At 45.1% G+C, this 16,774-nt stretch overlaps 1 protein-coding gene across 13 annotated transcripts in view; it reads left to right on the top strand.

Annotated features, from left to right (window-relative positions):
• Window positions 1-16,774, top strand: part of pcbp3 (poly(rC) binding protein 3) — an 80,561-nt gene that overhangs the window by 52,532 nt on the left and 11,255 nt on the right. For 8 of the 13 annotated variants that reach the window (XM_035392499.1, XM_035392494.1, XM_035392497.1 and 5 more), the window contains 7 exons: window positions 10,719-10,885; window positions 12,140-12,163; window positions 12,292-12,324; window positions 12,622-12,738; window positions 13,207-13,338; window positions 14,290-14,418; window positions 16,637-16,675. In XM_035392499.1, coding sequence (XP_035248390.1) covers window positions 10,811-10,885; window positions 12,140-12,163; window positions 12,292-12,324; window positions 12,622-12,738; window positions 13,207-13,338; window positions 14,290-14,418; window positions 16,637-16,675 — 549 coding nt within the window. In that variant the 5' untranslated portion in view covers window positions 10,719-10,810. Of the gene's footprint in view, window positions 1-2,660; window positions 2,788-10,718; window positions 10,886-12,139; window positions 12,164-12,291; window positions 12,325-12,621; window positions 12,739-13,206; window positions 13,339-14,289; window positions 14,419-16,636; window positions 16,676-16,774 lie in introns of those variants that run through there. The other 5 variants (XM_035392501.1, XM_035392500.1, XM_035392507.1 and 2 more) reach the window with 2 other exon arrangements.

Genomic DNA, 16,774 nt, shown 5'->3' with positions numbered 1-16,774 from the left:
CAGTATACAGACCCATTCTCTGAGTGCTACAGTTCTTCAGGACGGAAGGTGCTACAGACTCATTGTATTGGCACCACAGTTTCCTAGCTCATCGCCCATGTTTATGGATGGTTCATATGAAAATATAATAATCAGTGTGCCTGGGAGGATTAGGACAGAACAGATGATGGGGGATGGACTCAGATTATACTGCATCCACCCCCATTCATATTTTAACAGCTCACAGTTTTCGAACTGCAAAAGAAAGCAGTCTATGGCTAGATATGCAGTAATCATTTTGTGTTTGTATTTTTAATGGGGGATTTCTAGTCTTGGTCGTTGTTAAGATCCTTAACAGAAGTGGGCCTGTCCCCTCCCCACCCCCGGCAGTCTGCTCTGCAAAGTGCTGTTTAAATTCAGCTGGACAGTTTCTTTCTCTTGTGGGGGTCTCTCTGAGTGAGGAGGCTGGGTCGAACCCACGGCCGTCCATGCGCAGCGCCTGGGCAGCCGCCAGCCATGTCACGTACAGCGAAACAGCGCAGGGCAAGCAGCGAGCGAGGTCAGCCAGTCACCGGGAACGCGGGGGAATGACCGCACGTTCACGCTGTCGTGTGCTAGGGACCGCCCCTGCTCCGTTTGGGCAGAACTTCACAAGCTACAGCTTTAGCATATCTGGCCTGTGGGTTTTGAAGGGAAGTGCTTTAATGGTTCAGCAGTAACCCTGCATCCTTAGCATAGCCTTGCCATTCAGATTAGCATGCGGTGCCTCAGGTTTCCACAGTGCGAGCTGGGGGTAATAACCCTAGGTCAGGGAGGAGAGGCTGCCTTAGCTTCTGTACTAATGGAACCAGTGATCTAGAGGTGCAGGCGAAACACTGAGCTTCACATTCATCCCACAGTTTGTTCTGAGTCTGTACCCGTCTGCAGAAAAGGCGAGATTGGCCATCGTCGCCTACCGATGAATATGAATGAATACGGACACAGAATCATTTGTGGGGTAAATGTGAAGCTGAGTGAGATCTCTCTCCTGCAGCCCGTTAGCTGCTCGTAGAGTCTGAATCTCTCTCCTGCAGCCCGTTAGCTGCTTGTAGAGGCTGAATCTCTCTCCTGCAGCCTGTTAGCTGCTCGTAGCAGCTGAATCTCTCTCCTGCAGCCTGTTAGCTGCTCATAGTGGCTGAATCTCTCTCCTGCAGCCTGTTAGCTGCTCATAGTGGCTGAATCTCTCTCCTGCAGCCTGTTAGCTGCTCATAGTGGCTGAATTGCTCTCCTGCAGCCTGTTAGCTGCTCATAGTGGCTGAATTGTTCTCCTGCAGCCTGTTAGCTGCTCATAGCAGCTGAATCTCTCTCCTGCAGCCTGTTAGCTGCTCATAGTGGCTGAATCTCTCTCCTGCAGCCTGTTAGCTGCTCATAGTGGCTGAATCTCTCTCCTGCAGCCTGTTAGCTGCTCATAGTGGCTGAATTGCTCTCCTGCAGCCTGTTAGCTGCTCATAGTGGCTGAATTGTTCTCCTGCAGCCTGTTAGCTGCTCATAGCAGCTGAATCTCTCTCCTGCAGCCTGTTAGCTGCTCATAGTGGCTGAATCTCTCTCCTGCAGCCCGTTAGCTGCTCATAGTGGCTGAATTGCTCTCCTGCAGCCTGTTAGCTGCTCATAGTGGCTGAATCTCTCTCCTGCAGCCCGTTAGCTGCTCATAGCGGCTGAATTGTGGGCTGTGGTGGGAAGGGGAACAGGCAGTGCGCCGCAGGCTTTAATTGGCCCTGAAACCGCGTACGAGCCGCGCAGCCCCTAATAAACACTGTCACTTCTCGTTATCCACGGGCTCTTGATCCACTGACAGGACTGGTGATCTATTTAATAGGATAAATCCCAGCAGCCTCTCCAGATGGCCCCTCTGCCATGGCTCTTACAGCTCAAAACCCAGACAACTCTCCTTCCCTCAAAATGGCCTCTGTTTCCTACCAGGCTCTCCGGCTGCGGGTGTGGCTGTCACATCTTTTGGGGAGTGTGGGGGGGGGGGGGGGGGGGGGAGTGCACAATCAGAGTGGGTGTGGATATGGGGGGGGGGGGGGGGGGGGGGGGGGGGGGGTTAGGATGCATACATTGGAGATGCTGGGGTAATTCATTTTCTGGACCATGAACAGGATGCTCATAGAACGAAGGTTCCTCCACACTTTGGATGCTACATCAGCCACGTGGAAGTACTTAGATTTGAGATAACGGGAGCAGAACCCCTCTCATCCTACTCTCCACCTGATCATGTATCACAGCATGTGCTCTCTGCAGGCTTGCTCAGCCTGGTTGCGCTACATTGGAAACATTCATTGGTGACACGCATTGAAATAAGAACATCAGTGTTACATGTTTTCACTGAAGAGAAGGACCCTCCCCGAAGCAGAGGCTGCAGTGCATCATCAGCTCATACATGTTTGGATGCTCCTCTTCTCTTCCATTTGGGTGGCTGTGTAATATAATGGGTAAGCGACTGGGCTTGTATCCTAAAGTTTGCAGATTCAGTTCCTAAGAAGGACACTGCTGTTTGAGCAAGGTGCCTAACCTGCATGGCTTCAGTATTTATCCAGCTGCATGAACGGATACTATGTAAAAGTGCAAAAAAGCTGTGTCAGTTGCTTTAGAAAGAAATATCTGCTTAACGGCTTTGATGTAATGAGTTGATATCTTTCATTCGGCTGTAGGAAAGAGACTCCCCACTCTCACCACAGGCCCCTGGCATTATAAAGACGCCTTTAATTCAGAGATTCAGGCTGTCCGCAGCTGACTGGGCTGGCAGAGTTCACCTTTGTCTTCGTCCAGGTACATCCACAGCCACCTTGAAGGCATGACTTCACCTTTGTTGATGAAGGAGTGACTGAGTTTGACAAAACCTGATAGATGAACAGTGTGTTCATTATGCAAGTGGGAATAGTCAATTTTCAGTTAAGGGCATTCATGATCTCCTTGTTAGGTGTGAAGGCTTTTCATACAGCAGTAGGACTGTGACCACGAGGCCATTATACCAGAGCACTTCTTCTCCTGAATGAAACATCCATCTGCCCTTCACCTTATAAATCCTTTATTTATTACATTATAGGTGTTTACACATCATCCCATTGCACAGGATCTCTGGTGTAGATGAGCTTGACTGTCTTCACTTGCAAGAGCTCTTTTATTCAACCCTTTGCTTTACATTAGAGGACCTTGTTCTGAGAAAACTTGAGCTCGTCACCTATCTCCAGTGGAGGAAGACCTGGCTTTCCTGGATAAGATGGCCTCTTATGTTGCCATTCAGAGCCTATTCACCTACCTGTGGTGAGCTGTGTATCCCCTGCACGATAATATTCTTTAAATCACTACTAAACTACTACTGATGCTGAAATCTTCAAAATCTCTGCTAAAACTGTTATAATGATGTTAATGTCATTGAACCCGCTGCCAAAATCGAGCACTCAACCTACCTCCTGAGTCATAAACTCAATTTTTTGGCTGCTATTCTTTGAATTATTAATGAATCTCAGGAGGCTGGGACCGTGGCCAAAATGCTGAAAAGCACATTATATCTGTTCATAGAAAAGCTTTTTTCACCCAGAAATGCTTCACATATTTTCACCATTTGGCTCCAAACAGTCAAGCAAATGCTTGTGAGAGACATAATGAGATGGTTTTTATCAGTCCTCTGCTTTTAAATGGCAATTTAGCTTTTGCCTCATTGCTAGCCATGCAATTTGATTGGGACATGAATGAAATCATTAGAGAAAAAAAGGTGACATAAAAAGGCTGAAAATGGTATTATGAGGTTCCACATGGGCCTGTCCTTGGCCCTATCTAAGCTAAGCCCTTTATGTTAATTTTAAGCCACTACAGCAGTACCCTCATTAAAAAACACTACAGCCTGAGCAATGTTGTCGTAAGGTGGAGCGGAGATAAATTAGGAGGAAAAATAAATTACAGGTGTATTATGACATATTTAGAGAGAAATTTACTGCTTTCAATTAGGTCATTAAGTTGGCTAGACTTTAATAACTGATAATTATTATAACCCCAGAAAGCTCCTCTCCACTATCGACCGCCTTCTCAATCCTCCCCATGCCCACACAAGTGATTATTTCTCCATATCAGAATGCACAGAATTAGTTTCTTTTTTCATAGGCAAAATTGTAAATATTTGCTCTGGCACTAAAATTCCTACCCAAGAGTTTGATGTGATTAACCATGACATGCTGTGCAAATTTCTTGCGGAACTCAAGTCCTCACCCAGTCTTGTAGACCCTATCCCCACCTCCCTTTATAAAATAGTTTTTAGTGCTCTGTCTGACAAAGTCTTAAGTACTTAAGTGATTACTCCCTTCAAACTGGGGAGTTCCCATAGGCTGTTAAGACTGCTCTAGTGAAACCACTTTTATAGAAAAGCACTTTACATGAACTAATACAGGTTTTATTATGAGTGGACATGACTACTACAATGCTATTTTTTCTGGTTTGTCATTATTTATTATCAATCACTTACAGCTAGTCTAAAACTCTGCTCATTTATTGACTAAAACCAAAAAGAGAGCACACATAACTCACACATGTTGTAAAAGCACTTCATTGGCTACCAGTCCATTTTAGGATTGATTTTAAAATTCTTTTAGTTTATAAGACACTTCATGGCCTAGCACCCCCTACCTAACTGACTTGCTTTCAGGGTATGTGCCTAATAGAGCCCTCGGATCCTCTGGCAGTAACCTATTTACTCATCCCTAGATACAGGACTCAGACCTTTGGCATGGCATCATCTAGTGTCTATGGCCCCAGCCCTTGGAGGGTCTGAGGGATGTTCAGTCCTTGAAAGTTTTCACAAACGAATGCAAGACATACATTTTTAGCATTGCTTTTACATAACTCTTTACTGGTCCAGTTTTAAATATTTCATTTATTTTAATTTCATTTTATTTAATTTATTTTAAATTGATATTTAATGCATTTTTATGTTCTTTTAATTTATTTTGAAGCACTTTGTGATGCACTAAGGTATATGGAATGTGCTGTACTGTGTAAATAAAGGATGATTGACATAATTGATTGATCTGTCTTTTGGCCATGGCAAATGTCCTTTGCAGTTTTGGTACAGTGGCACTAATGGCAGTCCTTGTAATCTGAATAATCTGAATAATCTGAAAGTGTGTTCAGATCCAACCTTAGTTTTGCAGGTTCCTGTATCAAAAATGTTGAAAAAAAGGAAAAACTGCACTGGGCTGTGAAATTATAGTGCTGATTCTTATAACCGTCACCACGTAGATCAGTGTTTCTCAACCCTGGTCAAGCTCTGCAGAAGCCCGATAACGACCCATTCATTTGAATCAGGTGTGTTGGAGCAGGGAGACATCTAAAACATGCAGGGCAGTGGGTCCCCAGGACCAGGGTTGAGAAACACTGACATATATCATTTTATTGCATATGTTCTTGCCAGGAGTCGAAAGAAACTGTTGAACACGTTTCAAACAGAATAGATTAACTTCATTTTTCAAGGGTCAGCCAGCATACAATAAATTAAATGAACAATTTACATAAATTACGTTAAGAAATAAAATGACAGAAATCACATAGAGATTCCTCAATTGACATTACTATTGCAAATTAGAAATGAAGAATTCTATTAAAGACGTTATGGTAACTTCCATATGTGCATTACACAGACATGATAAAATTTACTGAAGATCTGGAATCACTCAAATGGATTACATTTAAGGAGTGCTGTGCCATTGATGAGGTGAACAGATGTTGGCACAAAGCTGCTGCTATGTTCACCTCTGCCCTCTGCACATCTGCATGCCCCATACACCCAAATGGGGGGTCTGGAGGTGCTCAGGACAGAGTGATGCTCAGTACAGAATAATGCTCAGGACAGAGTGATGCTCAGTACACATATTAATGCTCAGTACAGAGTGATGCTCAGAGGTAGAGTGATGCTCAGTACAGAATAATGCTCAGTACAGAGTAATGCTCAGGACAGAGTGGTGCTCAAGACAGAGTGATGCTCAGAGGTAGAGTGATGCTCAGTACAGAGTAATGCTCAAGACAGAGTGATGCTCAGTACAGAGTGATGCTCAGTACAGAGTGATGCTCAGTACAGAGTGATGCTCAGGACAGAGTGATGCTCAGTACAGAGTGATGCTCAGGACAGAGTAATGCTTAGGACAGCGTGATGCTCAGGACAGAGTAATGCTCAGTACAGAGTGATGCTCAGGACACATATTAATGCTCAGGACAGAGTGGTGCTCAGGACAGAGTGATGCTCAGGACAGAGTGATGCTCAGGACACATATTAATGCTCAGGACAGAGTGGTGCTCAGTACAGAGTAATGCTCAGTACAGAGTAATGCTCAGTACAGAGTGATGCTCAGGACAGAGTAATGCTCAGGACAGAGTGATGCTCAGTACACATATTAGTGCTCAGTATAGAGTAATGCTCAGGACAGAGTAATGCTCAGAGGTAGAGTGATGCTCAGTACAGAGTGATGCTCAGGACAGAGTGATGCTCAGTACACATATTAGTGCTCAGTACAGAGTAATGCTCAGGACAGAGTGATGCTCAGGACAGCGTAATGCTCAGGACAGAGTGATGCTCAGGACAGAGTAATGCTCAGAGGTAGAGTGATGCTCAGTACAGAGTGGTGCTCAGGACAGAGTGGTGCTCAGGACAGAGTGGTGCTCAGGACAGAGTGATGCTCAGAGCTATATCTTCTTTGTTCTCATGGCCTTTGCTGCACTTTGTTTTATGAAGCATGCCACTAGATTCTGTCTAAGCAGGTTAGATAATGCGATTCTGTCTAAGCAGGTTAGATAATGCATGGGTGGTTGTATAGATTATTTGATTAGCCCAGACAGTTTCTGTGTGGAAAGTTTTTAATGACCTTCTGGCTTTACAATAGTGGATGTGGGGGCATTTGGGGTTCATGGTCTAAATTTGCCCTGAATTTAAAAAGAACCATTCTGCTTAGCGCTTCTGGCTCTTCTTCATCATCTTCTTCTTCCTCTTCTTCTTTACTTTTATAATGTTGCTGAAATTAATTATTGACAATGATGCAGAAGCAAAGGCCCTGATATTTAAAGTGTGTTTTGAGTGACAAAGATCCTTTTCTAGGATGGCCTCTCCCCCAAGTGAAGTTAGGACTGTTTTTTGGCCAGCAGGGCCAGCCCTTCAAACGCGAATGTCTGTGACTGACTGAGTGACTGAGTGATGAAGTTACACCATTGGTCGGCCGGATCACGTGTGTTAGGTCCAGCCATATACTAGGTTTTGGTCTGGTCTTGTTGTTGAGGACGCAAGAGATGGGGTTTTGTCCGGGGGTATAAAACCAGATGGTTTTGCAGTCTGCAGCTCTCTTAAACAGGCTGTGTGACGGCCTCCTGATGATGAGCTGTCTCCTGTGTCTGTGCCTCTGTGGCACGTTTGAGCACCGCATGGGTGAGATGGGCGACGGCCCTGATGGAGAAGTGGAAGGTGGCGCTAGATCTGAGCGAGAGCGGGGTCACGCGGTGAGACTGACGACGCCCACGCGTGTGTCAGGGAGGGGAGGAGGGGGGAGGTGGGAGAGGAGAGGAGGGGGGAGGTGGGAGTGGAGGGGAGGGAGGGGAGGGGAGAGGAGGGAGAACGGCAGGCGTCGCTCCGTGACAGCAGCGCGCGGGCAGACGTTTGCCGGGCTGCGGGTCGCTCTCGCGGCCTCGTGAGCGAGGGGGAGCGCTGGCGTGTGGAGGACGGCGCGCGTGTTTGTCCGCGCGCGGCCGGGGGGACGCTCGGCGGCTCCGCTCCGGCTTTTCATCGGGCCGCATTTTCTCAGATTCCCGCGATCGGAAAGCGGGGCGTAAAAAAAAGAAGAGCGAACGCCCGAATGAGCCCCTCCCTGCACATCGCTTTGCGTATCTCACGGGGGGGGGGGCGGAGCGCCGGTTTGCGTTAAGGGTTTTAAAAACGGAAAATCAAGCGAGGCTGAATTTTATTCGCTGGACTTCCCGTCGCGGTGAATCAAATGTAATTTGTGCCTCTTGCCCGTAAAACCAGACTGTGGATATCGACTTTTGATTGGCCCTCCTCGAGATGACGGGTTGTGATAGAATCACCCGTTTAAAAAAAAAAAAAAAATTCATTAAAAATCCGCATCTAGTGGCGTTATTTTTTAGATTTTTTTCATATTAATGTTGTTATATTCATTCATTTACAGTTCAATAGGCTTTCAGAGAAGATGCATTAAGAGGCAAAAAAAAAAATGAATGAAGGAAGGTAGACCACACAAAAGTGCACTTTATCTGTGTATGCAACTCTGGTCGTGAAACACAAAGCAAAAAGAGAGGGAAAAAGAGCATTTTCCGAGCGCTGCTCAGCCATGCGTAAAGCGTGATTAATGCAATAGCTAGCACGGAGGATGGGCCCAGAAGCGCTTTACAGGAAGGCTTGACCCACTTTCGGAATCAGATGTCATGAGAAATACAGCTCTTAATAACTACTGGGCAGTTTTCTGTGAAATTAGCATGAAATTTACATGTACATAACTAAATAAAAGTAAGAATTAATTCACTCTATTTTCTTCTTTCGGCTACAGCTCATTCTTTGTTCAGTCCTCAGCTTATTCTTTGTTTGGGGGGGGGGGGGGGTGGCTTAAGGGAGAATTCTGATAATTAAGAGTGAACATGGCTTTTGAGGTCGCGTTTGTTTGAATAGGCTGCCATTTTGTTTGAACAGATGGCTTGGAAATACAAGCTCAAGATTGCAACATACAACAAACTCATTTTATGTGTCTATATTTGATGCCATTTGCTTAAAAAGCTGTTAAGATAAATGCTTTTTTAAATTACGGTCCAAGTGTTTGTGATTTTAATGTTAATGATGAATGAAAGGAAAGAATATGTTGATCTTTTCAAACAGCTCATTTAATTGGGAGAGCTTGCTCTAAGATGATTTAATTGTGTTGTTCTCTGACTCTGGGTCTGAAATTTGTCTTTAATTCTTAATTGTATTAATTTAATTTTAATTTGAATAGATGTGAGAAGAGTTTTCAGATGTTCTCTCAAACAGTGAATTTACTCGAGGACCAGACAGAGAATTTGTCCCAGAGGTACAGTTGGAAGGATCAGATATTTCCTGAGTGCATTCTCTTGCAGAGGCACAGGATGTTCGCCTTCCATTATTGCCTGTAGAAATTTGGCTTGACTCACCACTGCCGTGACTCAACCCCGGATTGTCAGTTGGCGCATGTAAAAATGCAGTCCACTGCAAAAGGGCGGTCCTCCATGTTCCCGAGTCTGTTGTTGTTCCCTCCCAACCAGGCACACGGCTGGTTTTACAGTTTTACTGCGTAGGGATAACCCTATGAGTTTGACCTGCACACAGGTTAACCCTTTCAGCAGAGCAGGTTCCAGCAGAGCAGGGTTCTGCAGAGCAGGGTTCCAGCAGAGCAGGGTTCTGCAGAGCAGGGTTTCAGCAGAGCAGGGTTCTGCAGAGCAGGGTTCTGCAGAGCAGGGTTCTGCAGAGCAGGGTTCTGCAGAGCAGGGTTTCAGCAGAGCAGGGTTCCAGCAGAGCAGGGTTCTGCAGAGCAGGGTTTCTGCAGAGCAGGGTTTCTGCAGAGCAGGGATTCTGCAGAGCAGGGTTCGGCAGAGCAGGCTTCTGCAGAGCAGGTTCCAGCAGAGCAGGGTTCCAGGAGAGCAGGTTTCTAGCAGAGCAAGGTTTCTGCAGAGTGCACCTCGGCGGGTTCGCCCCTGTGCGGGGTGGAAAGGCCCTAAACTCATCAGCGCTGGTCTCTGGCGTTTCCTTAAGCGATCGGCTGCAGGGACCAGCCCCCCGGCTGTTAGCCCTGGATTAGAGACTTTATGTAATCTGAGCTCTGATGCGAGATTGTAGAACAGCTGGCACTGCATCTCATCCCTCAGCCTCTCTCCCCCTCCCATCTCTCCCTCCCTTTCTCCCTCCTCCTCTCTCTTCAACCCGTCTGTTTCCCTTTGCCATCCTCCTCTTTCTCTCTTACAATTAGGCTCTACTTCGCTTTAGGTATTCCAGAGGTATGGAGGCATGCTTCTGTGGTGGTTCAGTGTTAGAAGCCAGAATTACGCAGAGTGCTGCACTGAGAATGTACGCGCTGTCACAGTCCGATTTGAGTTTCAGCAGAGTGCTGTCTGAAGCTTCTGATCTCCTTTATTTATGGTAGATTTACATTACTTTCCGGCATAGGCATGACAACCTCCCCCTGCCCTGGTTCTGCTAGAACACTCTTTGTGATTTGTATGAAAGTGATTAGTGTGCAAGTGAATCCTGTAGAAAGTGATTTGTGTGAAAGTGAATCTTGTTAAAGTGATTTGAGTGGATGACATTGCAAAATGAAGTGAAGTAAAAGTAGCTTTTTTTGTGCTATTTTTATTTCAGCTATTTAATTGTAGGGATACTTGTGTCATTGATGTAAAAATGGGGCTTAAATTCTTGACAGATTTAAAACTAACTAAAGTTATTCTCTGAAACCTGAGTACGAGTTTTATGAAAAGTGCTCCCTCTTGTGCTAGAATGAAGCATAACCCCATGATTTATTTAGTATCAATTTACAACCAAGCAATTAATCATTTTATCATTAATCATACGATTTTTTCATATTGTAATCAGATGTAGATTTATCAGGTGGTGATTATTTATATGTAGAGGTTCATGTTGAGGAAATGTGCTGTTTGACTGTGGAATTGCCTAGTCTTACTTAAAGTGGGCGTGTCTCTGTCCCCCCCCGCAGGTGATTGGTTGGCCACTGTACCATCACACTCTTCCTGCCCCCGGGGGACTCCAGTCACGTGACCTCACTCCTGTCTCACCGCCACTCCCAGCATGGAACCCACCAAAGTCCAGTCAGAAGGCGGGCTGAACGTCACCCTCACCATTCGGCTGCTGATGCATGGAAAAGTAAGGGGCGCATTGCAATGTGGGTACATGAAGGGGAGGGATGTGGAGGACAGTGAAGCACTGGGAAGGTCTTTAAAGAGATCTCTTTAGCTCACTAGCATTATTTTCATATTATTATTTTAAATATTTAATATTATGAGCGATGCATTGGATAGCGCTGTCACCCGACAGCAAGAAGGTCCTGGGTTTGAATCCCGGGGCCTTGCTGTGTGGAGTTTGCATGTTCTCCACATGTCCATATGGGTTTCCTCCCACAGTCCAAAGACATGCAGGTAGGCTAATTGGAGACTGCAAATTGCCCATAGGTATGAGTGTGTGAGTGAATGGTGTGTGTGCCCTGCGATAGATTGGCGGCCTGTCCAGGGTATATCCCTGCCTCTCACCCCATTGCACACTGGGATAGGCTCTGGACCCCCGTGGACCACCCTGACCAGGAATAAGCGGGTTAGAGAATGGATGGATGGATTTTATGACTTGATTAGCCCAGACATTTTCTGTGTGGAAGGTTTCTAATGACCTGCTGGCTTTACACTGGCTGATATGGGGGCATTTGGGATTCATGGTCTGCCCTAAAAAATGCACTTTAGGTGACTCTTACAGTGGCTTTTACAGTGTAGTTATGCCTTCAGGGGTTGTACTTTGGGTGTATATTACCCATTATTCTTAAACAATGTGCTCATTCTTAAATCTCTTACTCATTTGGGACTATTTCCTATGGCCTGAGGGACTGTGCTTGGGACTGTGCTTCCTATTTCAACATCACTACAGGTGTAAATCTTTGCGTTGCTTGAGAGCTGAGAAGGAATGAAGTACTGACTCTATATGCAAACTGATAGTTATGCATTTGCATAAACACTGTGAAATTAATCTGATGTCTGTATGTCTGTGTGTCCAACATTGTAAAGCCCACCAGTGTAATACTTTTCATTACACAGTCAATAGAATGGACCAACTGAAAGTATTCATTAACATTGAAATAATGTTAAAAAAAAAATATTTAAAAAAAACATACTGGCCTGATGCTGTTGTGGACTCCTCCTGACATTTAAAAACATTCAATGCTGAATACAACAGAATGAATATCTGCCTGTCTTTTTGGCAATCGGTATTCCCAACTGAATCTAAACTTTCCAGTAAGTAGCTCAAAACGTAAAGCATTTCAATATTGAAAACCCATGAGAAAATTAAATAATTTCTGCAAATCTTGAAATGGTATGAGAAATATCTTGAATATATTCATTTCTGTCATTACAGGAAGTTGGAAGCATTATTGGCAAGGTATGTATGGAACTGTCCACAAAATGGGCACTTTTATTCATTTTATGTGTGGACAAGCAGATATATGATATTTGGGAATATTTTCCTTTGAGAAATATCACATCGGTTGTTTGACTCTTCCTTTTCAGAAAGGGGAAACTGTAAAGAAAATGCGTGAAGAGGTAGGTTTTCATTCCACTTCCTGTATTTGGAGGGTTCCTACAGTTTATCATATGCCAGTTGTCCCCAGCCCTGGTCCTGGAGATCAAAGTTAGAAACAACCAATCAGCAGCCAATTCAGACCCAAGAAAGCAGGGGATTAATTAACTGTGCAATCAGCTGCTTTGATTGGTCCAATAAGCTCTGATTAGCAGTGAAAACCAGCAGTGTATTTGACTTTCCAGTCCATGGTTGGGGTCCCCTGCCATAGATCATTGTACGTTTTGCAGATTGATTGTTTTGACCCGCTTGTCATACAGAGCGGTGCACGGATCAACATTTCGGAGGGGAACTGCCCGGAGAGGATCGTCACCATCACTGGTCCCACAGACGCCATATTTAAGGCTTTTGCTATGATCGCCTACAAGTTTGAGGAGGTATGGATCCTCTTCCTGACCATACCTGTTCGTGTTTACACTGTCACCTTTCTGGTCCAATTTGAATTTTCTGTTTTTCAAATCTGTTTTGGTCTGACTGTCCACACACGTCCACACCCTACATACATACGTACATACATACATATGTATACTCACACACACACACATGACTTGTACAGTATGTGGTCCTGTTTGCCTGGACAGACAGATGCTGGGAAAAGCACTTGAATGTAAGAAAATGCACACACAGGCCGCACCCAGAGAACTGGAACTGAATCTGAAAAGAACACTTTGACGCTAATACAATCACAATGTGTCGTTCCCTAAGCGATCCGACTCAGATTTATGTCAGATGACCATGCCAGTCCAAAAACAGCCTCTTTCCCTCTAAGGTCAGCTTTTACATTGAAATGGATGCCTAATGAGGGAGAGATTAATGGTGTGTAATTGTCCCAAATGGCCTTCCAGGATATAATCAACTCCATGAGCAACAGTCCAGCCACCAGCAAGCCCCCCGTTACTCTGCGCCTGGTGGTGCCGGCCAGTCAGTGTGGCTCCCTCATCGGCAAAGGAGGCTCCAAGATTAAGGAGATGAGGGAGGTAAGGAGAACACCCCCCCCCCAAACATCTACCCTTCTGGAACTCTGTTACACGACCAGAACATGGGTTACAGTGCATCAAATTACATTACATTACAGGCATTACATTACAGGTTTTATATTACATGCATTAGAGTGCAGGCATTTTGACTTGACAACTTTTGCACTTTTGAATATTACCCATTTATACAGCTGGATACATGCTGAAACAATTCAGGTGAAGTACCTTGCTCAAGGGTACAATGGCATTGTCTTACCTGAGAACCAACCCTGCCAGTTCCCTTACCATTTACTACACTGCCACCTTGAGTTCCTTCCTGACTATGCCCTTACACAACAACTATTTAATTAATCTAATACCATTTTGAAAAATGCAATGTCATGCATTTAATATACATTGGGGAAGGCCCTTTTCTGTTTCACCATGACAATGCCCCCGGGCACTCAGCGAGGTCCGTATAGAATCGGTTTTGCTAGTGTGTAAGAACTTGACTGGCCTGCACAGAGCCCTGACCGCAACCCCATCTAAAATGCTAGGGATCAGCTGGAAAGCCAGACAATGTGCAAACTTTTAGCATAAAGTCTACCCAGTAGAGTAGAAGTTGTTATAGCAGCAAAGGGTGGATAAAGATATTAATTCCCATAATCATGTTGAGATGTTGTATGTCAGGTGTCCACATACTTTTAGCCATGTAGTGTATGTTTCATTGTGTAAGGATTAGCCTGTAGGCATGTTAGCCTATTGTGTGCTGCTAGCTGATATCCTCTGTGGCTAGCATTAGCCTGCAGACCTGTTATCCTGTTGCATGCTGGTAGCTGCTATCCTCTGTGGCTAGCACTAGCCTGCAGGCCTGTTAGCCTATTTTGAGGTGCTAGCTGCTGACCTCTGTGGCTAGTGCTAGCCTGCAGGCCTGTTAGTCTGTTGTGTGCTGCTAACTGCTGTTCTCTCCAGTCCACAGGTGCTCAGGTGCAGGTGGCGGGGGACATGCTGCCCAACTCTACAGAGCGTGCAGTGACCATCTCTGGGACCCCTGAGGCCATCATCCAGTGTGTCAAACAAATATGTGTGGTTATGCTAGAGGTAGAGTATGACCAGAGATGGGTGGCCATCACACTGCACCTCAGACAACCCCTCAAATACATGAGTCTCCACCTCAGACACGCTATTATCCACCTCCAACACACTAGTCCCCACCTCCGGCATGCCAATCACCATCTCAAACACATTAGTCACCATCTCAAACACGTTAGTCACCATCTCAAACACGTTAGTCACCATCTCAAACATGTTAGTCACCATCTCAAACACGTTAGTCACCATCTCAAACACGTTAGTCACCATCTCAAACACGTTAGTCACCACCTCAAACATGTTAGTCACCACCTCAAACATATTAGTCACCACCTCAAACATGTTAGTCACCACCTCAAACATGTTAGTCACCATCTCAAACACGTTAGTCACCACCTCAAACACGTTAGTCACCATCTCAAACACGTTAGTCACCACCTCAAACACGTTAGTCACCACCTCAAACACGTTAGCCACCATCTCAAACACAAGGCTCGAAATTGCGACCATTTTGGTCGCATATGCTCCCGAAATTTAATCTGTGCGACCTCGAAATATAATTGGGGGCATTTGTGCGAGTGCAAATAATTGTTCTGGTGCAACCTTTTTTTTTTCTTTTTCTAGTCGAACGTCTCTTTCTCTGTACATTCGCTAGTTAGTACACTCAGTATGTGCCTGACGGTGACCCTTCTAACAAATCATGAGCTTGACATTCTTACCTTTAATGCTGATTTTAAATTGGTTAATATTAGCCTTCAATCACTCCCTTTCGCTGCACTCCACTGTCACGCGACACAGAGAGCTAACGCGTTAACTAATGTTACCTGAAGACAAAAGTTTATGTTCAATTTATTAGCGTTATCGAAAGCTGAAAAGTTGAAGCGAACGATTATGGCATTTTTTTGAAACCTTAACATAGTGTTTTGTGTAGCGACCCGGTTGAAACAGCTAATTTCTCCGATGCAGTTTACTGGCGGTTGATTTAATTAGCCGTATTAACGTGACGAGAAGCGCTTTGTCGTTTGAATTCATAATACGCAATTCCTTGAAGAGTCGACACATTTTAGGCGTGACAGTTTAACTGTTACTTGTAAACCGTACTGTTATATTGTCGTTTTTTATCAGTAAAAAATCTATTGCATATATTGTTGGTGCTCCTTGCATTTTGGTGGGTGCTCCTAACTTTTTGAAGTTGGGAGCACCAGTGCTACCAAGTAAAAAAGGTAATTTCGAGCCCTGAAACCCTAGTCAGCCCTAGTCACCACCTCAAACACGTTAGTCTCCACCTCAGACACATTAGTCTCCACCTCAAACACGTTAGTCTCCACCCCAAATACACTAATCAACCGCTCAAATACATGAGTCTCCACCTCCACCCCAAACACGTTAGTCTCCACCTCATACATGCTAGCTATGTTGCACTGTGCTCTCTGTCACTAGAGCATCTAGAAAGGGAGGCTGTAGAAATGGATTTTCCTGCAATTTAGCCAGCAGATTGTAGCCATGATACAGGTCAGAGGTTAAACTGGTTAATCATCAACTCCAATTGGAGCCTCACCTACATGAGATCATGACTCATCAGGAGAAATAAACAACCATTTTGTTTTTGTGTTAGCCAGGCACATGCCACGACCCTGGATTTGGGTGGACTTACCTCACATTTCAGTAGTGACCTAGTACGGCACATAGTAGCATAAGCTAATGACCCTGGTGAGTGAGGTGACTCACACTCAAAGCAGGCTGGAAGGAAACTGGCCAGTCCAACACTGGCCTACGCAACAAAAATCCTGTGTTCTGGTTGCCTGAGCAATGCCAGCATACAAGCCCACACTCTCTTCACCAATGGCTGAGTGTCAGCCATTTTGTTCTTAGGCTTGAAATGGGGAAACGCTGGTTTGTTAGGCCTCTTTGTTTGACAGTTATTGTGGCAGATGTTACTCTAGTCCAGGAGCTAAGCTATTAGGGCGTATTAAGGCGGGAAAATCCCGCTGGCTGCTGTTTGTGGTATGAGGTCAAGGTCAGTGTGTTTCACACACAGAACTCACATACTAACTGCTGTGGCTTTTCCTCCTCCTGCAGTGATACCTACTCACACACTCTCTCCCCAGGAGATGCTCCTTATGCATGATTCAAACCCACAGCTACAGCAGGTCTTTTACAGACTTTAAGTCTTCCCTCTCAGACAAGTGCAAAATGAGGATTATTTTTCTTTTCTACTTGTTTTTAGATGATTTCAGTTTTTGGCCTGGAGAGACCCCGCCCACAGGTAAGGTAAGGGGCGGAGCCTGGGAGTTTGACAGACAGACGTTTGCTCTGAAGCCCTGGGCCCTTGCCTGCTCTTAACGGTCTCTCTCCTGCTCTAAAC

Source organism: Anguilla anguilla, chromosome 15 (assembly GCF_013347855.1).
Source record: "Anguilla anguilla isolate fAngAng1 chromosome 15, fAngAng1.pri, whole genome shotgun sequence".
NCBI lineage: Eukaryota > Metazoa > Chordata > Actinopteri > Anguilliformes > Anguillidae > Anguilla > Anguilla anguilla.
Note: the sequence above shows the minus strand (reverse complement) of the source record. Positions and strands in the feature narration are given on the sequence as shown.